We start from the raw sequence: 26064 nt of genomic DNA, 5'->3' as shown, positions 1-26064 counted from the left end.
TTTAGAATCAACTTGAAAGCAAAGAGACAGATTTCTACCATTTGAATGCTGTCAAAGGGAGATATATATACATATACTTTTTATCCCCTCCCCCCTGGGAACAAAAGTGTAACTTTAAGGTACACTGTGTGAGATAAGGAAAGGCTTCTTATTAGAAGTTTCCTTGTGATTGAGTGGAGATGAGACCCATCTGAGCAAATGGCTGATGACCCAACAATGGGTCAGAACGTGCTAGGTTAGCCTGGGTGAAGGGGGTTTTCCTTATTCATTCAACAGCCCAAGAAAGGATATTGTCTTTGATTAAGAGAGACAGAGAGGGAGACCTGATGGCACAGCAGAGGTGAAATGTTAATGAAGACCTGGCTCACGACTGAGTTTTTTGACCATTAACCACTGTCACTCACTGACTCAAGGTAGAACTACCCTGAGAGCTGAAAGCCTGGAATGTTTCTTTCCCTTGTGGAATAATCCAGCTTAAAAACCCTGAGTGTGTATCCCTCTGAAGCTTTCTGACAGCTTGCCACCCTCAAGGGGAAAACTAAATCGGATTTAGTCCTTGTTCTCTTTTTGCAAATAAATTCCTTCGTGATAAACAAGGTTGCCTGGCTGCAAGCTAACATGGCAACAGTGTCTCTTCCTGTGTGGGTCTCTATTATTCCTCCTGCGGTGGTCTGATTGTGTCCCCCTCACATTCATATGATAATCTTTAACCCCCAAAGATGCTGATATTAGGAAGTGAGGCCTTTGGGAGATGTTAAAGTCATAAGGATGGAGCCATTACAAATGGGATTAGTGCCTTATAAAAGAGGCTCCAGCGAGATCTCTTGCCCCTTCCGCCATGTGAGGATACAACGAAAAGTCTGTGACCTAAAATAGGGCCCTCACTCGACCATGCTGACACTCTGATTTCAGGCTTCCAGCCCCCCGAAGTGTGAGAAACACATTTCTCTTTTTTTGTAAGCTACCGGGTCTGTGGTATCTCATGATCGTAGCCTGAATGGACAAAGATACCTGTTTACCTCCTTCCGTTTGTCCCTCGCTCCTCTGATGAATTCCATCTTTCTTAGAATTCATTAGTGCATTTGTTCATCTTTTGAAAACATGTTTTCTGAGTGCCTACTGTGTGCCAGGCATTGTTTTAGCTCCTGGGGATGTAATGGCAAACAAAACAGAGCAATTCTCTACCTTCAGGAAGCTTACGTCGTAGCATAGCACTCTCTGAAGTTTGGCTGAACCCTGGCTCTTCTACTGACAGCTTTGTAAATTTGGGGCAAGTTACTTAACTAAGCTGTGCCTCATTTTCTTCCGTATAAGGGGTAATATTAGTACTTGCCTCAACCAGTCTTAATCAGGATCAAATGAGATAATATACGTAGAGCATTTACAAACAGAGTGTGTGGCTATGAGCTAGGGTCCTGGGCAAGCTGCTATTGTCACTGCTGTTGTTGGTACTATCATCATGTTCTTTCTCCATAAGATGCTTCTTGACTCATCATTTGCCTGGTGACCTGAGAGACCCCTTTAATTCGTGCCTCATTTTCAGGGCCAAGGAGCAAGCAGGAGCCCTTTCTGAAAAGGCCCGGGAGCAGAAGTTGTGAGAGTAGCACATGACTATTGTAGGGAAATGCACTATCCAACACACTGCAATGGATCCTTCTGGAAAAATGGGGACCGGTACCCTTGATATACAAGAGGCATGTGAGCAGAAACAGATCAAAAGGAGGCTAAGGGATGCTTTGTGAATACACAGAATGTTTGTACAGTAGCAAAGTCAGGTCCATCACTTTTGCAAAGGCAGCCTCCCCCTCTTCTATATTTGTAGTAGATTCTTCTCTGCCTCTACTTACCTACTTCCCAATACTTTAAAACTTTTTGATACTGGTAAAAGAGGTAAGTCATTTCAGATATTTTTTCAGACATACCCAATTCTACTTTGGCAGTGTCCCTCGGTCCTCTATGCCTTGCAGGTAACTTTTCTGGTTTCTGACAAGTATCATGACGAATCACTAGCTTGAGGTAACTTCTGTCTCTTCACACTATTGATTTTACAAAAATCCAGGCTTTCATAAACTTGGATAACCATATATTTAATGGTATTTGTCCTTAAAACAACACTTGCCTAGGGTACAATCACCACACTTTATACATTCACTAAATCAATGATATATTTCTTAAAATGATGTGCTTGCTTCAGCAGCACATATATTTCTTAAAACGAAAAGAATGTTTAAAAATCATCTTTTTCTAATGTAGGGGAAAAGCAAATCCTAACTTTTCATGTTACTCTATTTTTGATAACCCTCTGGATTTTAAAAGAGTGATTTTATTTTTTTTAATTTTTTAATTTATTTTTTTAAAGATTATTTATTTATTTATTTGACAGGGAGAGACACAGCGAGAGAGGGAACACAAGCAGGCGGAGTGGGAGAGGGAGAAGCAGGCTTCCCGCGGAGGAGAGGCCCAAAGCGGGGCTCGATCCCAGGACCCTGGGACCATGACCTGAGCCGAAGGCAGATGCTTAACAACTGAGCCATCCAGGCGCCCCTAAAACAGAGTAATTTTAAACTTAAAACAGAGTAATTTTTATTTATTAATGTTATTGTTAATTGATAAAATTTACTGCAAAGGTAGTACCTATTTTGGTGAACCAATACTGTTATACAAAGAACTGTTCCCTTTTTTCCCCTCCCTTAGTTTTTTTGGTTCTAAATTAATATTCTTCACCAGTTTTTGTCTACTCACTCTTGGGGTGACAACTTCATTTTTGGTAAGCTAGGTATGCAACCTTGACACAGGTGTTTTTTTAGAGTTTATTTTGGTTGCATGACTGTTTTTCTTTTTCTTTTTTTTTTCTTCACATGAGCAGTTAAAAGAAGGTTCTAACCAATCCTGTCTAGCATCAAGTTTGTGACTCTGAAAGTTAATTTAGTTTCTAAAGGTTTTGTTTTCTTCATTTGTAAAGTGAAGGGCTGACCTTCATGATCTCTAAGGTGTTTTTGCTATCCCTACAACTCCCTGGATCTATTGAAATCCATTCCTACCCCAGGGGAGCTATTGTATCTGGAATTTCATAATAAAAGTACTAAGGCTTATTCCATAAGCAAGGCAGAAATCAGTTGCACTACTCTAAGTAAGTAATGAAAAAGACTTGAACAATGAAATGCACTTGACAATAAAACTATATTGACTCTAACTTAATTCTCCTTTGGTGGTTTGGAAGGCACTCCTGGCTATTGGAAACTTCAGGCCACCCTGGGGGCACTGTCCTCATTGGTGCAGAAAAAATATTTGACTGGTGTCGCCCCGGGGAATTTTTTTGGTTCTAAATCTCCAAATAAATTCCATTATCAACACATTCATTTGTTATCTGCTCTATCTCATTAAATACAGAACATAAAGAACAAAAAAATGATATTCAAGTATTCTGTATCCTGATTATTGGAATTTCTGATTAAGGAATTTTTATTTTATGGGCTCCATGAATGAGTTATTCGTTAATGGGTGGTTGGGCTATGTTCAGAAAACAGCATTTTTTTTTTCTATTATAAAGGAAGAAGACACTGATCTGTAGATCTGAGTGTACTAAATTAGGGAGAGAGAAGGCAAAGAAATTGCTTTATGCTGACTGCTGAGGGCACATGGGTTCCTTGTAATGGGAATGTGTAATTATAAGTTTTATTAAAAAAAAAACTGCCCACATCTTTTTTTTTTTTTTTTTGGAGAGACTCTTTTATTCCACACTCCTCTCCCCTCAATATGAGATAACCTTTGAGAATACATTGTCAGTTTCTTACCTTGAAGAAGGTCATTGTTGATCCATCTCTGACTGCCCCATATTCTATCTTGGTTTGCTTTGCCAGATCATCTGCTGAATCTATGGGGGATTCCATTCTCTCTACTGTCAGGAAGGCGGCCAGATTGGCAGTGTAGGATGAAATGATGATTAAGGTGAAAAACCACCATATCCCTCCAACTATCCTGGTCGATAGAGCTTTGGGCATCAGCTCTGATCCTGTGATGGTATCACCAGAGTAAGAGTGTTAAACAGAGTTAAGAGAAGAGGGAAGACTCATGATTTGACACTAGTCTAGGGAGGTAATGCATTTTTACGACATAAAAATTATAAAGCCGTTAAGGGCTTACTTTCTTGTGTGTAGGTGAAATAGAAGTGTTTTTTAGAAAATAGAGGAAAATCTAAATGGTCTTCTATCACTAATTGCAGGTATTGCTTAAAATGTAATTTATCAACATTTGATGGTATTAAATGTTTTTAACCCTGAGCTATTCTATGTCTAAAATTTATAGAGTTAGTTTAATTGCTTAGATTTGGATTTGTTTGCTTGTTTTTGTTAAAAAGTCAACCCCAAGACTTTGGGGGCTTTTATTTAACTGTCTGATATGCATCTGATTGTGTGAAATAAAATGTTATCGGTCTTTGTACAGCTATGAAAGCTTTGAAACACTAACTTATTTTTGTTTAAGATTAAAGAATGTGAGAAACTTTTAAAAGATTAACATATTATGCCATTTGTCACATGTACTTTAATAAAACTTTAGGATTTTACAATCAAATGAAATAGGATAAAGCTACACTTGACAGTTGATGAATCAATTTCCATTGTTTTATGTTACTTTTAAAGTCAAAATTATTTTTTTCTAATGTATATTCTTGTGTGACTGAGAAGAATATATTCACTGAAAAGCATGCTTTTGTCCTTTAAAGTGCTCGCCTTTATTTTTTTATTTAAAAAAATTTTTTAAAGATCTTATTTATTTGAGAGAGAGAATAAGAGCATGAGAGCGGGGTGAGGGGCAGAGGGAGAAGCAGACTCCTGCTGAGCAGGGAGCTCCATGTGGGGCTTGATCCTGGGACTCCGGGATCATGAACTGAGCTAAAGGCAGATGCTTAACCAACTGAGCAACCCAGGTACCCCAAAGTGCTTGTTTTTAATTATACTTCAAAGACTGGCCATTTCTCAGGTGGAAAGGGGCCCTTCCTGGTACCCATACATTTTTAGATGTCATCCGATGTTTATTATTTGTAAAAGATAACATTGGGAGGCATGTAACATGTTAACCAAGAGATCCGTTCTCTCTAAAAGAAGAGGTATATGGACCAAGTTTACTGACACAAAGGGTAAGCATTTGTGAAAATTCTCCAACTCAAAACTGTTGGTCAACCTGAACTATAGATGTCTATGAACCCAGTAGTGGAATTAAAAAGGAGCAGAAGCGGGGATGCAGGGCTCACTCTAATCATACTGATTCATGGGTGGATTTTGGCTACTCTGCCTGCCTGAAATTCACCGTGGGTTCTGTACTTAACATTTCCTCAATGAACTTAGAGGCATGGTGAATTTATATGATCAGTTAAAAAGTGGAAAATGTAAAAATCTAAAAGGTGAAGTACAGCAGGTGAAATACCTGTTTTCAAGGATTCTTTCACTATTCTGATTGGGTGTTTTGAAGTTTTGTAGTTAATGGCTCAAGACGGAGTGGGGAATTGGAGGTTACCAATCTACAGATAAATGAGTTTATACTCAAATTTAATCTATAAACAGACATACATATTGCTCATGAAATCAAAGCCAGCTCAAGGCTCATGATAAGCAGATCAAGGTTGGCAGAGTTTCTGGGCTTTGAATTAACAGATACGTTTTCCTAATGCTCTTAGGTATCTGGGAGCTTTATTCTCTTTTAATGAGGTAAACAGTTTCATTGCAATTTGTATTTTCTTCTTTTGTTTGTTTGTTTGAATTTGGGTGTGTAATATTACACGGATTTATAATAGTTTCCATTAAATTGCCTCCAAGAATTTAGTGGGATAGTTTGTTGCTGTTCTTTTTATCTTGTGGTTTAATGGGATTTGTGTGCCTGTGGGTGTCTGCGTGAGCTTAATGCCCAAGGTTGTTTCATATCTTTGTACTTAATTGATCTAGCAGCCTTTTGGCAGTGTGATATTATTTAGATCTTTAGTCAGTTATCATTAAAATACCATTTATTTCATAAAATAGCCATAGGAAATAAGTAATACAATTAACAGATATATTTTCTTAGCTTATAGGTATGGATTTTTCTGCTGTAAATTTATCCTTACGTTATTTGGTCGCATTCATGAAAAGAGAAGGTAGTAATTTGTTATTTGTATAACTATGTATTATGTGACAGCAAAACTGGACCACTGACCAGTAATCAGAAATAATATAAATTCACACCTATCATACTTTAAAATAAATATACTTTTGAATGATGTTGTCTTGGGAACTAAAAAAAATAACTAGTAGAAATCTACTCAGATTACATTTTAAACCCGTGGTCTATGGTACGAATTAGATTTCTTGACATTTCACTATGTTTTTTATTTTCACACAGCTTTGTGACTTCCATGACTTTCAGTGTTAGTTGAAATACTTAGAAATGGCTTTCCTCAAATAGAGATGATTTGTCTAAGTTTGGAACTGGAGAGGATGAAGTTATGTAGGCAATAAAAGTCAAGTGAAACATCATTAGAAAATATTTGGGGTGAGAGACAATACTTGCTGAAGTCTCTTTAGTGCCTTTTATGGCAGACATGACAGCCAATCCTGATCCAGACTTTGCTCACGCTCTGTAGAAAAGAGAAAGTCTGATCATCACATTAAAAAAAGAAATGAAACACAATGGTTTCCAATTGAGTACAGTGACAAGCTTCTGCTAACAAGGGAGAGCACAGCAGTTAATACGGAAGTTAGCTACCTGGTCCAATTCCACACACTAAGGACAGATCCACTAAACAGTCATCAGTACCACCAATTTGTATATGACAATATTTGTGTCAGCTGACAAGCATTTTTACACTTCTTGAAAAACAAGCAGAGTCTGGTTGGGGCTGACTGTCATGTACCCAAGGTAGTGGTAACTAGCAGACACTGCATCCCACGGTTTGCTGTGGATGATGATAAACTCCAAACAGAATATGAAAGAGAATTTGAGAAGCTGGGTGCACTCACATGACACAAGGCAGTCATGGTCATGTGTACCTGAATGGACTTGCTGTATACTCTGTGAAACCCACACCTATATTTTTCTATTCTAATGGTACAGACAAACAAGCTATAGGGGAAGTGTGTGTGTTTTGGGGGTGGGGGTTGGTCTCCTTGTTCTTTGATAGTAGTTGCTCATAAGACAAATGCCCTAAAAATTAAATGCACTCGTAAAGCACTATATGGCTCCTAGCGGGTTTTCCTGCAGGACTTAGAGTTCTGTGCTACCCTCTAAACTTATGCAAGTGATTTCTAGTAAATTCGGTGCTATTTCTATACCTATTTAGCAGTGCCCGCATAAACTGCTGAACTGCCTGATGAGAGAATTTACCCACTTTGCTCAAATATTTGGTATTTCCCTCTCTCCCTCTTGTTTATAAACACAGAATATAAACATTTCAAGTAATATGATAATAACTCCCTCATGAGAAGCCTGAGGTTCACCCCCAAGTAACAGACATATTTAATATATATATATCCTCGTTGAATTTTCCTTTGCCAATTTATTTTGCAGCGTATTGTCAAATGAGTAGATTATTCTAAACACGACAACATCTGTGACTTGCGATTTTCTTAAATTAATGCATTTAGTCTTGGGATGTCTTTTCTAGACCATATGCCCAGAATCAAAGCTGAAGAAAATCCACAAAAGAGCTGGATTTCTTCCAAAGATTAAAATGACTCCCTCCTCCCTCCCCAACAAAATCAAAATTCCCCATATCATAGAAAATATATAAAATATATTACATTTCTATGGTTTGAATTTTATTTCCACACCCTTACAGTTTGCTGTTGCTATGGTTACCAATTGAGGGAGATTGTAAAAAGTTACAAGTGAGGATGAATTCCAGTAGGGTTTGTCGGAGTGGTAATTAGGTGACTGTTTTAGGTACTGTCAGCTATTGGAAAAATGTAAGCCAACTTAATTTTCAAAGGATTCAAATTCCACTCCTTTAGAACCCCTGACTTGCGGAGTTATGGCTGGAAAGGAAAAGTCTGATCCTTCCATCTACGCAAATTTGTAAACAATTTCTTAGGTACTTTAACCATTACTTCCTTCTAGGAAAATTTGTATTGCTGGATAGAAGTCTTATTTTAGAAATACAAACAAGAAGTTCCATTCAAGTCATATTTTTATCTTTGCTATCTTTAGAACTGACTCTGAAGTCAGGTTCTATTTTTTAATTCCTGAGATGGTTTTTCAGCCTACCCTCTAGCTTTATGGTGGAGTTTACCAGCAACAAAGCCTGTCAGCAGACTGTGGGATGCATGTGACAAAGATAGGCAACCGGTGTACCTTGCTGCATGAGAGCTCCAACTCCAAACCAGAAACTATTTAGTAAAGTAAAATTGTTTTCCACCACGTCTGAATCAGGGTTGCATGGGTGGGGGTTATACCATTCGTAGGGTGTAAACCTGTAGTAGTTAACAGAAACAGTCTGTAAACATCAAATAAATACACACAGCACCAGCAAAACCTGCTGAACAATGCAAAAAACCCAACAATTAATGGTGAAAGCATCAAACCAAAACAGTAAAGGCCATATTCATCAACTTACAGCTTTGGTGGACAACGTTTCAAAGGAGACGTGAGAAATTATCTTTACCAAACTTCTCATTTCTAGGCAACATGCTTTGGTTGGCTGGAATTGTACCTCTCTGACCTGTCTACTGAATTCTTCTGAGTTTTTATTCATTTTCATTTTACTGAACTGCTAGTTGGACTGTAAAGAAAGGTTCACTCATCCAAAGTATTTACCCCACCAAGAAGCAATGACTGCTACATACACTGGTTACATACCAACTGGAGTGTCAAGATACTGTGTTGCTAGATGCTGGGGGACACAAAGAAGAGATGTCCCTTGACTTGCCTCAAGGGACATCTATGGACAGACGCCTAAAAGAAAGATGTGGCTTAGTGATTGCATAATGGATCAAAGGAGCTACAAGGGCAAAAAACTAGTGAACAGAAAGAAGGTCTAGACTTGGGGTATATTCAATTTTTTTTAGTATACTACATCTATGGAAAGAAAAATCATAATCTTTAAATGAAGAGATGGGGGCGCCTGTGTGGCTCAGTCGTTAAGGGTCTGCCTTCGGCTCAAGTCATGATCTCAGGGTCCTGGGATCAAGCCCCGCATCAGGCTCCCTGCTCAGCGAGAAGCCTGCTTCTCCCTCTACCACTCCCCCTGCTTGTGTTCCTGCTCTCACTGTCTCTCTCTCTGTCAAATAATAAATAAAATCTTAAATAAATAAATAAATAAATGAAGAGATGAAGTATATATATATATTTTAAGTAGGCTCCATGCCCAACATGGGGTTTGAACTCAAGACCCTGAGATCAAGAGTCACATGCTCTAGCGACTGAGCCAGCCAGGCACCCCTGAACACTTGAAGTTTAAACTTAGAAGTATCTTGGCCCAGGGATAGGGGTAGGGGTTCATCAGTGTTAACTCCATAACATGTTTCACTGGGGAATTTTACATTCAAAATCCCCTTTTGATTTGTTTTTAATTTATTTATAGAATGATGGACTGCAATCACTTGATCAGCAGCCCTAGTAAGTTAGGAAGTTGATCTTGAACAAGTCACTTAAACTTTCTGGCCTCAGTTTCCTTATTAGTAAACAAGAGGGAATCCAGATATCTCCGGGATGGGTGAAAAGAAAAATCCAGGGAACTGGATAGACTTTTGGTTCTTTCTCTGTTTTCTAAACATCTGTCTGACTTCTGTAGCCCAAGTAGTTGCCTGCTCTGTGGTTATTTTGTAGGGCTATCTTGCCAAGGGGCACTTATTTCCCCAAAGAGACATTAGCAAATGCTCTGCAAAGTGATCTGGAAATGATTTAAAATATTGTAGTTCCCAGCACTGGAAGCTTTGCCATTTGCCATTGGGTTCTTTTAATGCAAGCAGGAGTGTTAGAGTAATGTTAAAACCCCATAAAACCGATGGGAACATACGGAATGCTCTCCAGCCATAAGGTTTCAGCAGTAAACAATAGCAGGTTGCTGACACAATGGGGAGAACGGGGATTAAGGTGAATACATTATCTATAGCAAAAAACAGGGCACACTGTGAATCATGCACAAGGAACTGGGCAGACAGTTTCTCTTAATGAAAAACCATTCCCTAAACCCCCCTGAACACCTTCTGCAAAGTGTACAGTGTCTCCTCATCAAGTCTTAGGGGTACGGAGATAATAGCCTCATAGTTTACCCCACAGTAATGGTATCCAACTCATTACTGCGCCTCCTTCACAGCTGCAGGGCACACAGTGCAGGGTCCTGTGAAGCTTATGAATATAGCTGTAATTGACAATGCCATGCCAATACATTTTAATTACTGTCTCAACAATATAATTAAATTTTGAATTTATACACTCTTCTAACCATAGTAGTTTGCTGAGCTGAAGAAACGAATACCAATATTAATGAACCCACTAATTGAAACAGTAGGCACAGTAAAGATGCCATTACTTAAACAATATCATTGTCACTTGTACAATAATTTTAAAATATTAATTGCAATAAATTAGGATTCTTATGTACTCAAAGGAGTTTTTCTCAACAGACCATAAAACCGGGCAACCACTAACCCCCCTGATATTCAGGTACTTCTTCCTCATCTATGCTCTGATCAGTGAGCCCATCGCTTACCTCTTTGAAATGCTGCTTTTGGTCTTGTGTCAGTGTTTCATACTTTGCATTTCTAAGTGAACAATTAATCTAATTTTTCCAAGGCAAAAAGGAAACTGTCTAAACAGCAATATGATTCTGCCTGCACTGCAAAGATATTTTAGGTTCTTTCTCTCCAGGATTCTGAATGATTTGCATTGGACTGAGGGATATTAAGTGTCACTGGGATGCTGTGCTGTAATACACTCGGTTTTCATAAAGCAATAGATCTACCTGTTGCCTGGATGTAAATATTTCAGCTTGAAATGCCCAATGCCTGCATAAAGATAACCAGTGTGACAGCAGTGTCAGCATCAGGAAGGCTGGGGGAAAATTAATATATGACCTATACTAATGATATTCTGAGGCTGCTATTCCCAATTGATACTGATCTTTAGTAAAACGACAGAGAAAGGGACAAATGTGCTTAAAATCTGTGTCAAAATTTGCATATAAAAGAGTAGCATTATGTTGAAAAGTAAAGGTTCATTTTGGGTTTATGTTTATATATACCAAGCTTTTACTTGAATGGGAGATATAAAACAATCTTCAGACTGAAGATCTCTAATTAAGGGATTCTTTTTATGGCTGAGAATGGATATTGGGCTGCATTGAGGAGAGAGAGATCTGTTCATCTTTTAAAGGACAGAGCTCTATTTGAGCTTGTGATATAACTGTTGGGTTTGTAGTATAACTTTAGAGTTACAGTCAAAGGGTTTCTTGATTTTTTTTTTTTTGCTAAATGCCAACTTAAAAATATCCATTTTTAATAAGACAAACATAAAGCATAAAATGTAAGCAGACGTGATATCTGGATATTTGGTTTATTTAAACTGTGTGTTCATGATGGACATAATTCCTTGGGGTTAAATGTTTTTCAAAAAGTAATTTAAAAAATGTTAACCACAAAACAAAACCCTGACATGCACATTTGTAGCATCATAACTAAACAAGTCATAGTAACTTAAATGTTTATATAGTTTTCCTTAGTTGGTCTAACTTTATGAATTCAATTCAGTTTAGCAAATGATTTTTAAACATCTAGTGAGAACATTAGCCTAAATGCAGTGATGGGCTTTATTTTTTTCCCCTTTAAAAGGACATGAAAGGATATACTTCAGAACACAAATTCAAAAGCCTCTCTAGAGCTAACGATGATTATGAGATTAACTTTTTTATTTCTACTTCACTAACTCTGAAGGCAAACCACTAAGGTGGTAACAGAAAGCCATTTCACATTTTAGCTTCTTGGTGCAGAGTGACCAAGCTCATGGTCTCAAGCTATGATGGTGGGAAGTAAAAGTGAATTGGCACACCTATTCAACAAGGATTTTGTCTTTGGGAATCACCTCCAAAATATATTTAGGGGCTTTATGAAGTAGAAGTAGGAATGGATTCAAGGATGTAGAGATGAATGTAGTTGAAAGTGAGATCCCCATGACGGTGCACTTGTGTACTGCAGGGAGTTTTTTTCCACGTTCCACCACCATGCTGTTTGCAAGTGCGCACTCGATGCACAGCAATTCCACTTTTCCAATACCCAGAATGAGAGGAAAGGCAGTGAGAAGAGGCAACAAGGAGAATAAGCTAAATAAAGAGCTGGTTTATAAATGGTGCTGTCGGTGAATAGGAATATTGAGTGGATAGTATTGATTGGGCGCTGCTTTCTTAATAGAAATAGAATGAAGTCAGAAAATATAGGGTTCTGGGTCACTGAGAGCTGATAGAGAAACAGTCAAAATAAGGAGGAGAAAATGACTGAATGTCACATGATTCTGATGACAAAAAATAAGGCAATTTAAAGGCAGAGTTGGGGTCAGGTGTAAAGGGGTAGTTTCAGCCTGTACACTTGTAAGAACTTCTGGATGCTGTTGACATGTTTTGTCTCCCATTGGCTTTGATCAAATCAGTATGATAAATAACATATTTGGTTATCAGCATTGTCTTGCCTATTCTACTCATCAGCATCACTGCCTAGACAGAGCAGCAGACAGGGGGATAAGGAAACCCACTTCCCTCTGCTGCTTGGATTGTTCTACTGTCTCCAATATCACCCAACAGATGTGGGCCCCAGAACAGAGTAATGGAACAAGTCAATGCAAAATTTCTTATTCATTTATAGAGTGTTCATCAAGTGGTCATTTATTAAATAGCCATTCTAGGGCAGTATTAATTTCACTTACTAACCAGTAATAAGAAATGTACCTCCAAAGGTGAGCAACTTATCTTTTAAAATTTGATACCCAAAGCAACATCTTCTTTCATTATTTAAAACATGGTCTCCGACTTGGTGCTATTGACATTTTGAAGTAACTCTTTGTTGTTGGGAACTGTCTGCATACTGTAGGATGTTTAGTGGCATCCATGAACTCTACCCACTTTATACCAGTAGCATTTTCCACCCTCAGTTGTGATAACCAAAAAAATGTTTTTAGAACATGGACAAATGTTACCTGAAAGATAAAATCTCTCCTAGTTGAGAACCACTGATTTAGAGCACTAAAGTGTCAAAGCACAATATCACTACACATACACATTAATACACATACACATACACACTAATATACTATCTTCTGTGGTAGGACTTATAAAAAGAGAGCTTTGGTCATTATTTAAAAGTAGCTTAATACTTGGCCAAAATTTGGAAAATGATCTGGGATCTGATAATGATACTCTTTATAAGGTGTGAAGTATGGAGAAAACATTTATTTCATATTGAATGTGTACCCACATGTGAGCACACACATTCATTCAGTTTGACTATATATGTGTGCCTCATGGATCTTTAAGACTTCCTAGCCTAGGTTATTTTCCCAAGCTTGCTTTATAATTATGCCAGGGAAAGAGTTACCTGGCATTAATCAAAACCAGAGAGTGGACAATGACAGAGAGCTGGCATGAAGAATTATTTCTCATAGATATTCCTGGAGGGAAAACAAAAATTGATCAGGGGAAAAAGTTCACTGAGTTTTGTTGAAAGATGTAAAAGAGGGAAAACGAGTGGGGTATATACAAAAGCAATTATTTTTTACATGTTCTATCTAGGGATATCAAATGTTTAAGCCAACAGAAAGATAAAATAGCTGTGTTTCAAATTCAACATCAAAGGTATTTAGAAAATATAATCTACTGAAAGGTACAAAAATCCTTTGAAGAATTGTGTAAAGTGGGATGGTTAAATATAGAGTTATCTCAGAAAATAAAACCTAAGCTGAATCATCAATGATAGCATAAATATTTCATGCTTTTAGACTCTACATGTTAGTAATCTTTCTTTTCATAGTTATTAGTTATTTCTAGAATGCTCTTTCACTCTCTAAAGTTTTTAAAAATAAATTTTATCAAATTTTATCAAATTTTCAAAGTATTTTTCTTTGTTCCTGAGGATTACACAATCTTGTTTCACCCCAGTGTTTCTTATTTGCTACAATAATTCCTAGCTAACCTTTTTTTCTGTTTTGAGTAATGGAATATTCCAGGTGTCAAGTATATGGATATCATTTTACTCTTCCTGTTGAAATGTTTTAGATTTATTAGCTGAGCTGTTGCTTTGTTGTAATATAATTCAGAGAAGATAGGTAAATAAATATTTTATGCTGCCTTAAATACTGTGAAAATTAAATTAATATAAAAATTATCTTCTTGTTGTCTTTTAAAAGTATCTTTATAAAAAATTAGAATATATTCATTCAAATCCTGACTTTTTGAGGAAGAACTTGACATAATAAGCGCCAGGCAAAACTAGAATAACATTTTAAAGTTCTTAACCTATGTTACCTAGTCTAGAGCATGCGTGTTAATCTAAGACTGACCTAGATCTGTTGTTGTAAATTCAGTAGTTCTCGAACTTACCTTGCAATCACAAAGAGTACACAACTGACTCCCAAGCAGGCTAAGAGCACATACATCCAAATGTCAGGAGACAGGGGGTTGAGGAAGGAGAAGACTCCTGGATTGGTACCATTGGGCTTCCTGTAGAGAATGCTGATGCCCAGTGTCATGAAGGGCTTGGAGAAGTCAATGACTTTCTCCCGAACATAGGTAATGGTAAGAGGAGCCACTGCCAGATCAGCCTTCTGCAAAAGCAAGTTCAAAATCATTGTCTTAGTTACCTCACTTCCCCAGCAAATGTCTGGACTTTCCTGGGTCCTCCTGATCTATGTTTCTCAATTCCAAATATTTCTCATGCAAGAAGCCTCTGTAATGATTGGCTCTAGTATAAAAACAGTTGATTTACATACTTGTGTTTATGAAATAGTATTTATTAGCAAAGAGAAACAAGAAGGTATGAATACAAACAGACAGACAGACATATAAACTAAATGGAGGAAAAAACTGCAGGGGGGTGTCTTTAAAAAGGACATATGAGCAAAGCAAGGAAGGAGCCACTTGGTCATAAAATCAGCTGCCAAGATGAGACTTTGCTCTGAGCTGCAAACTGTAGATTTTTTATCGAATTTAAGAATCACTCAGGTTTATTCTTCAGCATGATGGATGGACCCATAAATTTTTGTTCTCAGTTTGTGTCCTTACTTGGCTTTCTACGTAAGCAAACTCTATTTCCTTGTTGTTTTCTCCTACCTCTTAAACCATTATTAGGATTCAAAAAAAAAAAAAAATGTAACATTTCTTCTGACCTTGACTCAGTCATTTTTTCTCTTTTACTTCTTACTATGCATTTTGTCAGACACTTAAAACCCATATATAAAAGATGTTTTTTTGCTTACATGATCTATAAGTTCTTTGACCATTCCATTCCACTCTCCTTTGTCATTCTGGGCTCCATATTTGCCATCAGGGACGAGTTTGACATCATAAATGAAACCCAAGATGTTTGACAATTCCTTCAACAGATCCAGGCAATACCCTTCAAATCTGTCATTTCCATATAAGGGCTTATCAGACTTCCTGTACATCACATAGGGTTCTTCCTATTTGAAACAAACCAAATATGAAAACCCTGTTATAATGAAGGCAGAATTTCCTTATACAAGCTCCATCCACAGTTGGAAGACATAAAATATTTGAAAATGATTGTTAAGATTTCAGAGTAAGGAAGTTAGTCGCTCACCTTCCTGCCTTCCCTAAATTCATTTTCCCTATACCCTCTACCAATACAGAACATTTCCCATATTAGTTTCTCTTCCTCTTCAGTGTGTGAATGAGAATGTTTTTCTCCATTGCTGAGGGCAGGGCTGTATGTGAACAGTATGATAGAGACAGAGTCACATTTGAACTTGAGGTCCAGCAATGAAGGACCAGATGTCTGGGTGTCTGGCCTTCATCTGTCCCCACACCCAGACTTCCTTTGCATGAGCCCCTCCTTCCTGGCTTTTACATAAGAACTTTGCCTACTAACAAAAAGGAAATTTAAATCAGCAAATACATCCTCTTGCTCTTCAAACTTCCTATCTACTAAATACTCCCATTTCCTCATCTCTCAGTTAAATTTCATCTCAGTTTCACTATTCACTTTTATCTACATATTTTGGTTGGATTCCTTCAGGGTATCTTGTTCAAAGACTATTTATATGTCTTCTTATATTATCAGTTCCATTTTCTTATTTGAACTCACCTCAAATCTTATATTTGGTAATTTATGCTTATACACTTACAGAATAAATCCCCTATTCTATGAATAATGGACATTTCCTTACTACCACATATCTTTAATCTTATTCTCATTTGGCTAAATGAAAATGTATTTTATAACATTATAATAGTTACTACATTACTGATGTGTCCTTTTACTTCTCATTATACATTTTTCCCCCAGACATTTAAGACCCATTTAGGCTTATCCTCCAACAAACTGATAGAAATAGAAAATTCTACATTTCCATGAGATAGTTGCTGAGAAAGTAGTCACCAGAAAAACAAAACCATTTTTATTATGGAAGAACAATTCTCAGAAGTTAATGGTTTCAGAAATAAATTGGTCTAACGTTATAGACTGAAGCAAATGAAGCAAGAATGTCTGAAAGTGAAGATTTCAGAGGTAGACTCTTCTGTCCTTTACTCTTTGGGCTAGGGTTGGAAAAGAGAAAAAATGAACAACCTGTGGATGTACAATGACTGAATAGGGGTATGATCAGGTTCTAATAGGACGTAGGAAGTACCCTTACTTGGGTTTTTGAAAAGCCTCTTAGTAAAGGGGTTATTTACAGAGGTATGAGCAAGGCAAAGGAAGCCAATAGGAATGGAGGTGGGAGGAATGGTAGGGTATAAACATCCACGGGCCAACATGATCAGGAAGCTCATAGCACTTAGGGTTAAGGCAGGCAGGAGGAAAGAGTGCTCCTGGAATCCAGGACGACAGAGGTCTGCAAGCAGGATCATTGACAGAATAGGAGCTGTGGTTATGAGAGATAGAGGTTCTGAGAAAACCACTGGAGGCAGGGGAAGAGATGTTCTTACTTCTTTTTCCCTACTTCCTTGGTTTCTTGCCAGGGTCTCTACTTGGTTGAAACCAACTAGCAGCCAGAGAGCAAGGGAGACTAGCTGAGGGGGGCCAGAGAGTGCAGCAGGGCAGAACTGAGAAAAGATTGAAGGTGGGAGATGTGCAGAACATTACTGGAAGCTTCTAATTCAGTGCAATTATGGGTACATACAAACATAGGTGTTTAATGTCCTGATTAAAAATTGACATTTGCAGAAAAAATTGTTGGCATGAAAGAGATAGCTGAAGAATTCTTCAAAATCTAAGGCAGGAGTCTGGATAAGACATCCTGAATTCCACTCAGTCAACTTACCAAAATGGTGGTGACGATGAGTGTCCGGTTGGCCAGTGAATCAGTGATATTGTTGGACCTGTCTTTGTTGCCATCGGTCATGTTAAGCCCACTGTTGGAGTTCCAAATCCCAATCTACACAGAACACAATACATCAGAGGCTGTTTGCTGTCAGTGACCTCATTTACATTAAAGAGAGCCCCCTTCTACACCAGGAATGGACATAAAAAAGCTTAGAGTCTGGGGAGATGACACCAGGGCATCACACTGAAGCTACTCACGGTGGGAAAATGAACAATGAAGGAATGAGTGTGCACATGGAACAGGAAAAATTAGTGCCATTTGGGATAGAGTGGGGAGAGGTCTTTTTGTTTATTACTTTATTAAGTTTACTGTTCTTTAAGTTCAGAATTCTTAAATGAGTACCTGACTTTTCTTCTAATATGTATGTGTTCAGCACCTATTTTATGCCATGCCTTGTTCTAGGCACTGGAGGACATAAAAATGGACAAAACAGACAAAACTTTCTTCCCTAGTGGAGCTTACATTCTAGTCATACAAACCTTAGATTGCCAAAGTGGTACCATTGGTGTCTAAAATTTATAAGGAATGAGATGAAAGGAGCAAGGTAGCTGATGGATAGATGGGCCATCTTAAAGGGAAAAAAAATAAATGGGAGAAAAAAAGTGTGGATGAACAGTAGACTGATCCTGTCTTCACTGAGGAGTTAGTGCTAGGTAGGGGTGCCTGTTACTCTTCTGTTTACTTGTTATGTCTGTGCACTTAACTATGAACTCCTTCAGTGACGGTATTCATTTTTATTGCTCATTGATCTATCACAGAACCACCCAGGGTGATTACTAGTCAGTGAAACGCAATGATCTTTTAAAAATTAATGACCATGGAACACTGCATCAAAAACTAATGATGTAATGTATGGTGATTAACATAACATAACAAAAAAAAATTAATGACCCACAGTTTTCTCCACAGTCCAAGTTACTCTTGGGATTAGTAGGTTCTAAAGAAGTACAATGATTTCTTTAGCTTTTGGAGGAACCTAGGAGAAAAGCCTCAGGGAACCGAGCTATTTAGCTAAAGCCTTCTGTAAGCATTTATTGCGAGCCTGGTGAGACACAGAATGCAGATGTGTTTCAGAGCCAGGCAAAGCTAATGGCTGTGTGACCTTGGGCAAGAGGGTAAACTTTTTGAGCTTTGGTTCTCTAACTGTAAAGTATGTCATCTGGATATTGAGAAGACCAAATGAGAAGATGTACCTGAAAGTGTTGGTAATTGTTGAGAGCTACACAAACATAGATAATAGAGGGCATTCAAATGACTGCCCCAGTAACTTCTTCAAGCTTGCCCTGTTGTGATAGAATTTGGATTGTGAGGGAAACATTTATTTATTTATTTGTTTGTTTGTTTATTTTAATTTAGAGGCAGATAAAGTAGAGGAGCCATGAACTACAGGGGCAACTGAGGATCACTAACACTTGCACAGACTCTGGGATGGACAGGGTAGACCTATGTTTGATCCCTGAATATACTCTCCCAATGGGAGGACATTGCCTGCCTGGCAGAATATAAGCTTTACAGACAAACTTTTGTCCAGATCCTAGCTTTGCAATGTCCCAGCAGTGTGACCCTGGACAAGTTCATTAACGCTGCTGTGCCTCAATTCCTTATCAGCAAAATGGAGGAAGAAGGGCTTTTCTGATGATTAAGTTAAAATATCACCAGTGGGAATGTTAGGCCTCTTCTTTCCTTTTCTATTTCTTTACTTTGATTTATTGCTTAAATAGAGCAGCAGAAATTCATTTGGCTTGATAAATACTCTTTTTAGACATGTAAATTTTTTGAGGAAGTTTCAAGGACTATCACACATCCACACATTCACTGTGAACTATTTCAATGTCACTGTTTTCTTTCTACACTTAGTAAGAGTTAGTTGGCCAATGAAATAAGGAGACCGGTCTAGGTAAATGGGGGATTGGAGGTAGTGTTTGCATTTGGAAGTATTTTGAGCCTATCTGTAACGAGGTTACCAGATGTAGGCTTGGAATATAGGACAGCACCTTTAATAACCATTCAATCTTTCCACCATCAAGGGCGATATTTGTCATAGAACCCACGCAATGCACACAACATCTGTGAACTGAAGAATCTTCAGATTTCTTTGGTTGGCTTTAAACCCAGGAAAGGGGGACAACTTTTTCTCTTCTTTCTTCTCAATGTGTACCTCTTTTTCCACTTTTTTGAGGCAAAGACTTTTTTTTTTTTTTTTAGGAAACATAACTCAGGCTAAACATGCCTGAAGTCTGTTGGTTTTCATCCAAAGCTATGCTTTAGGTTGTGAGCAATTGACTTCTAACTCAACGAAGGCTGTGAGTAAATCGGGCTGTGGCTAATTAAAACTCGACTTAGGCACTGGGGTGAATAGAACCTAACTTTTAATTAAGTATTGGAAAGTGGAGAAAATAACTGTGTTTATAGCCAGTTTGTTAAGTAATGGAATGTGTTCTCTTTAACTAATTTCTATTAAGGTCAAGTGTGTGTTTGAAGGAACTATACTAATATATGAAAATGGCAGTGTTGAATGGCCTCACAATATCATTCTCTTTTAATGTACAAACTTGAAACTGTAGACAAACCCACTCCACAGCTTAATGTCTGGCTTTTATTTCTTTTACCAGCCCAACCCAAAGTGAGGAGGTCAGATATCACTGCTGCAGCATTTCCAATCAGCTGAGCCCCAGAGTCCCATTCAATGTGAACTTTCTTGAAGTTGAGAAAAGGGAGAATGAAAAGGGAGAATGAAATGAGAAAAGGGAGAATATTTTTTTCTACTATCTGTGTAACAGAGGTCCTTTCAAATCTCGACTACAAGAGTATCAAGGTTATTCCCAGGTTATTCCTGGGAAGTGGACAGTATACATGTGCAGTTTGAATGACCACAGCCTTCCATTTTCAAATTGTTTAATCAGCAAAACAGAAGTCGTGTGTGTGTGTGTGTGTGTGTGTGTGTGTGTGTGTGTGTGTTTTGAAGCTAAGTAGTCAATTGGCTTTACCTGTTAATTAAATGGACACATCAGCAAATGAATGTCTGTTTCAAAAAAGCAAGATTTCAGTCTTGTTCTCTGACCTTGGAGGAGCGCCTACAGGAAGCAGAACCTCAATTTTCAAACCGTAGAGCCAAAGCAGACACAGTAATTTACCAGTGAGAAGTAGCAGAGGGTGGATCAATTATTCGTGGGGAGAAACACTCAAGAGCTAAATTGTCTGGTCCTTTCACTTTGTAAACGGCCATGTGGGAGCAGCCATTTATTATCTAGGACAACCAAGGGAAGCTTCTGAAAATGAGTGCCCAAATGACATTAAGCAAACTTTTTTTAAAAAGCGACACAACAAAAGGGTATTCAGAGAGTGACTAGTATCCATTTTCCAAACCTACAGAGTGATCCATATAAAGTCAAAATCCAAAATTGCTGAGTGAAATATCAAGTATTTAGGAAAAAAATAAAAGACTTGTCTGTTTCTTGTATCCTAAGACTTATGAACACATATTTTAGTGACAGATTTTGGAAAGATCGCCACATCCTCTTTTGGAGGTCAGCATTCAAAGAGCTTTTAGAATTTGAATCTTAGTCTTGTTGGAAAGGGACAATAGGTCTCACTTGTTAGCGCTCAGGTTACTGTGAATTGTTGATGATCAATCATAACACAAAATAGCACACCCCGGTATATGCAACTTACAACATGGGCAATGATAGGTCAGCAGGAAGGAAGAGGTACAGAGGCATGGTGTTGCATCTCTGGGAAGTTTGTGTGTGTGGAGGGGTGATTACTGCAGTTTAGTGACAAATAGAGGACATTCCCCTCCCTTGTGTGTAGTTTCAGAACTTGGATTCCATTCCCTAGGATATTTGGTTTGAATTAATTCAACATTGCATAGAGTGCCTGGAGTCTCAAGCTGGATTAGTGGAATAAGCTTCTTTTTGGGCCCCAGTTAGGTTCATCTATTTATTAGCAGTGAGGAAACGAGATTGCCTTCTCTATGCCTTTGGTAGCCTGATTCACTGGAAGATTAAAACAAGGTTATTAAACTTACATTTTTAAAACTTAAAACGACATTTTTGAACTCATTTACTGAGTACTACCAAGAGAGAAATAAGCTTTTGGACCACAGGGGGAAACTGTTTACACTTTCCATGACTTAACTGATAATTTGCAAGAGAAAAGTGAAACTGACAAAACCATTCAAATTGAACAACTTGAAGTAATTCAAGTTGCATCCGTAAATCATTAGATATTTTGGCAATTAGGTTTAGAGAGAGAGAGAAAATGAAAGACGATGTTTGCACATCACTGGGACATTTTCCTGATCCAAATGTTTTTAATGTCTAACATTTGCTTATACATTAAATCTGTGCACATTCTTTGACAACATGATACTGTACAATAAACTATGAAATAGGAGGTGTTAGAATTTACAAGATAATCTCATTTCCCTTCCAGAGTCTCTAATGTTTTTGTCTTCTGGAAACTGGTTCTAAAACAAATTGCCAGACAATATACACTGACAAAGATCCTACGCAAAACATTCCCTATCTCCTAAGAGAAGGGAATTTCTGAAAATGGCTCCTATTTTATGGTGGTGACATTGAGGGAGATGTCTTATCCTAGCCTTCTCAGTCTTAGCCTATTTGACTAGTCTGATGGATCAAATCTATTGTTTTCATGCCTCTTAGGGAAAATATTTAGTGATTTGAGAAAGAATATAAATGGACCAGTGTTTGCTTCTGTTGCAATAACCTGCTTTCAGTGCTAACCAGGACTGATCCTGCCTGGGAGAAACAAAAATAATCTAGAGGGAAATATTTAATCCAACATTATTTAATCCATCTCAAGCCTGTTTTCAATTCATGGGTCATGTTGTTGAGAGACAACATATTCAATCACCCCGTTCTCCCTTTATATAGACTATCACCTCTAAACTGCAATTAGAGATCTACTGGTCTGGCAAAACCAGAAAGGTGCAGGCTTCTCCTCTGATATTCCCCATCCCACCCCCCAGAGCTCCTGCAGTTTTTGTCCGAGTACAAACCTTCTTCCACACTTTATATAAGTGTTTAGACACTTCGCCAGCAGCCTTGGTTTTCAGAGGGAAAAATAAAAATAGCACTTAATTAAAATAGAGCATGGAACCCAGAAGGTATTAAGGTGTGTGAGTGCTCAGCATGTTACATTCCCCACCCACTGTTTGGAATCTTGCACATTAATTCAACATAAAGCCTGAACACATCTACAGTAAAGAGATGAATTAAGTACTTGGGTCCCACAGAAGTTACTTCCACTTGGTAGTACGGCCTGATGTTCACTCTTCCTTTCCCACACCAAAAAAAAAACAAAATCATATAAAGATCTTTTTAATATGCAAAGCTTTGCTGCAGAGTGAACGGGCCTTCATTATTCTTTAAGAAGGCCTGTTCAAGGTATTTTCACAAGCACAGTCAATCCACACACACGCGCACACACGCTATTGCTAAGCAAGAAGAAAACATGCTATGCTTGATGACATGTTCTTTGATTATGGATCTCCAGGCAGTAGAAACTTGAGTGGAAGTGAAAAGTGGGCTTTTTCTAACAATTTTCTCTGTGGACCCCATGAGAGGTTGACATGAAAAGATTGGGCATCTCCTCCCGTGCCTCCTGAGGGAGATGGGCTGGCTTCCCCATTGCCTTAAGGCCCAGTCATTCCTTCCAGGAATGGAGGCCAAGTCACCTGAAGAAAGAAAAGTTATTGCAAACAATGAAGAGATAAGAAACAAATTGAGAAAACACTTTCATCTAATTTGATTTTGCCTGTGATGGAAAAACACCAATGGAGTGTGCATAATATTGCCGCATATAAATAGCTGTGAAGGCAGAAAGATGGCTCCATCTCTTTCATCACATGCTGGAGCCAGAACGATGTTTCCTTAACAGCTTTTCTTCCCCTTTCAGTTCTATACATTAACAGAGTGGAGGGGGGAGAGAGGCATGCACAGAGGAGCAGACATTTTTTAAAAACAGCCATTAGAGGCTTTCAGTCCCTAAAAGTATTCTTTTCTTTTCTTTTGTGCCCACAGCCCTGATGGAGGCAAGGTGGGTGCCTTGTGCTCTGCCAGTCACGTTAAACTAACAAACCAGCAAATCCGAGGGAAGAGACCCCAGAGAGAGAGACAGAGAGACAGAAAGAGAGAGTCAGAGAGAGATAGGCGGAGAGGGAGAGACAGAGAGAGACAAGGAGAGAGAAACAGACAGACAGAAGGACAAAGAGAGAGCCAGAGAAAGCCAGGGAGAGAAAGCCAGAGAGAGAGACAGAGAGAGAGAGGCAGAGAGACAGAAACAGGAAGAGAGGGCTTTTTCAAAACGTGAACCTGTGTGCATAATGTGTACCCTCAAAGCTGCAAACTAATAATTTTTCTCAAACATTTCCACACCAGTGGTCACCATCTATTATATGCAGCCTAATTAGTCTTTGTTAGTTTTAATTAGGCTATTTGGGGATGGGGACTAGTCAGGACCTTAAAAAAATATATGTCTCAGTTACCAAAAGCAACAGAACAGAAATGGAAATCTTATCTCATTTTAAAAATCAACCCAAACATTTCAATTAGTAAGTAACTGGTTCCCAAAGGCACTTTTCTACAGGAAACATACCTTCTTGTGCACTACAGTGAGAAAAAAAAATGTTGGATTACAGAGTTTTGATTTTCAGATAATTATTTTGGAGGTTTCAAAACCTTTTTTTCTTTAAGATCCTAAAGGGCAAAAATCTTCACAATATAAGTGTTAATTAATTCCAGTACATAATTGAATAATAAAATTGGTGTAATAAAATACACCAAGAAGCCAAATTCTTTTATTATTATTATTATTAGTCTAAATAGTCCACATTTGCATTACTCTAAATGAGCTCACGTGGGACTTGGAACTTTGAGAGATTGAAAATTACAATTAAAATAATCCTAAAATTAGAACCCAGCATGAAAATGCATTTTTGGGGGCCTATTTCCTCCTAAAATCAAAGAGCCAGTAAGCCCTTTCTCTCCTACTTTAGTCTATCCCTCTGTCAATCTCAAGTGCAATTAAAATTCATTTTTGAGTAAAACTTGGACGCCATTCCATAGATAAATCATTGACAAACTCCTTGTTTTCCAAGTCTAAACACAATTTCTTGAAACCTTTGAGAGGTGGGGCTAATGACAGCCCACCCATAGGGCCATATGTATTTAATACTGTAATCATGCCTACTGTATAAACTGAGCACTAGATGAATGTTAGTATTGCTATTAATAACATACAGTTTCAGAATCTACCATGTCAGCATCTATCAGCAGAGTCGGGAGAGAGAGCTAGAAAACTGGCCATAAATGAACTTGCTAAAAGAATCATCTTACCACTCTGCTATTTGTAGGTATAATTAAAATGCTTGAACAGTGCTCTTTATTTTATTCTTAAATTTATTATTGAGAAGGTTACCTTTTCCGTTCCTTCCTCCTTGAGACTAATAATGTCCAGATCAAAATCCTTCCTCAAGCCATCGGTTTTATTGAAGGTGATACGCCCAGTCAGGCCATCCCACCGAGCCTACGGACAAAAGGAACATCGCATTACTGTTTCACACTTATCATAATCCTAACACCATCAAAATTATAATACCTCAAATTCATCATGGTATCCAATTATTTGGTTTCGTCGTGGTGTTAGAAAGCATTGCACTGCTTCAGTAGCTCGATGGCAGAACACTTCCCTGTTTTATTAGCTCTCATTTATTTTGTCAGTTCTAACATCTACCATCCGTCAAATCTGTGACAGAGACAATTTAAATGGGGAGTATGGAAGGAATGACTGTAAAATAGTCTGCACATGGAGTAAACAAAGTCTGGGAAGCCATAATATTCTGTTCTCCAAGGTCAAGTCCAGTCCCTTTTAAGGTATTGCCCAGGGGAAATATCCCCTCCCCGACTCTATCCCTCTGTGAAAAGGATATAATCCAGGGATGTATTATCGAATTTTTAGGGTGTTTGGGATTTAGGCTTTCCAATGTCACTTGGCCACTGTATTAGTTTCCTGTAGCTGCTGTAGCAAATTATCACCGAGTGGGGTGACTTAAAACAACAGAAATTTATTCTCTCATAGTTCTGGAGGCCAGGAGTAGATGTCCAAAATCAGTAACACTGGACAAAATCAAAGTGTCAGCAGGGTCATGCTCCCTCGTGGAGACTCATGGGAGACTCTGTTCCTTGAGTCTTCATGCTTCTGGTGGCTGCCAGCAATCCTTGTCCTGTGGCCGTATGTCTCCTGTCTCTGCCTCTGTGGTCACATTGCCTTCTCCTCTTCTGTGCCATCTCTCTACTTGTTTCTTGTGTCTTTTTTCTTTTTAAAGATTTTTTTTTATTATTTATTCATTTGTCAGAGAGAGAGAGAGAGAGAGAGCACAAGCAGAGGGAGAAGCAGGCTCCCTGCTGAGCAAGGAGCCCGATGCGGGACTCGATCCCAGGACCCCGGGATCATGACCTGAGCCGAAGGCAGACACTTAACCGACTGAGCCACCCAGGCGCCCCCTTGTTTCTTATGTCTTATACACGT

General features: G+C 38.2%; 1 protein-coding gene across 9 annotated transcripts in view; it reads right to left on the bottom strand.

The window, feature by feature from the left end:
* Positions 1–26064, bottom strand: part of GRIK1 (glutamate ionotropic receptor kainate type subunit 1) — a 362944-nt gene that overhangs the window by 31480 nt on the left and 305400 nt on the right. For 4 of the 9 annotated variants that reach the window (XM_028116006.2, XM_028116022.2, XM_028116030.2 and 1 more), the window contains 7 exons: positions 24955–25062; positions 22535–22579; positions 17449–17562; positions 15424–15627; positions 14549–14772; positions 8320–8438; positions 3795–4012 (listed from right to left, as the gene is read on the bottom strand). In XM_028116006.2, the coding sequence (XP_027971807.1) occupies positions 3795–4012; positions 8320–8438; positions 14549–14772; positions 15424–15627; positions 17449–17562; positions 22535–22579; positions 24955–25062 (1032 nt within the window). The remainder of the gene's footprint in view (positions 1–3794; positions 4013–8319; positions 8439–14548; positions 14773–15423; positions 15628–17448; positions 17563–22534; positions 22580–24954; positions 25063–26064) is intronic. The other 5 variants (XM_028116012.2, XM_028116036.2, XM_028116053.2 and 2 more) reach the window with 2 other exon arrangements.

The sequence above is a fragment of the Eumetopias jubatus genome, unplaced genomic scaffold (assembly GCF_037043125.1).
Source record: "Eumetopias jubatus isolate StellerSeaLion01/CBP00866 unplaced genomic scaffold, mEumJub1_p1.0 scaffold_1, whole genome shotgun sequence".
Taxonomy (NCBI): Eukaryota; Metazoa; Chordata; class Mammalia; order Carnivora; family Otariidae; genus Eumetopias; species Eumetopias jubatus.
Note: the sequence above shows the minus strand (reverse complement) of the source record. Positions and strands in the feature narration are given on the sequence as shown.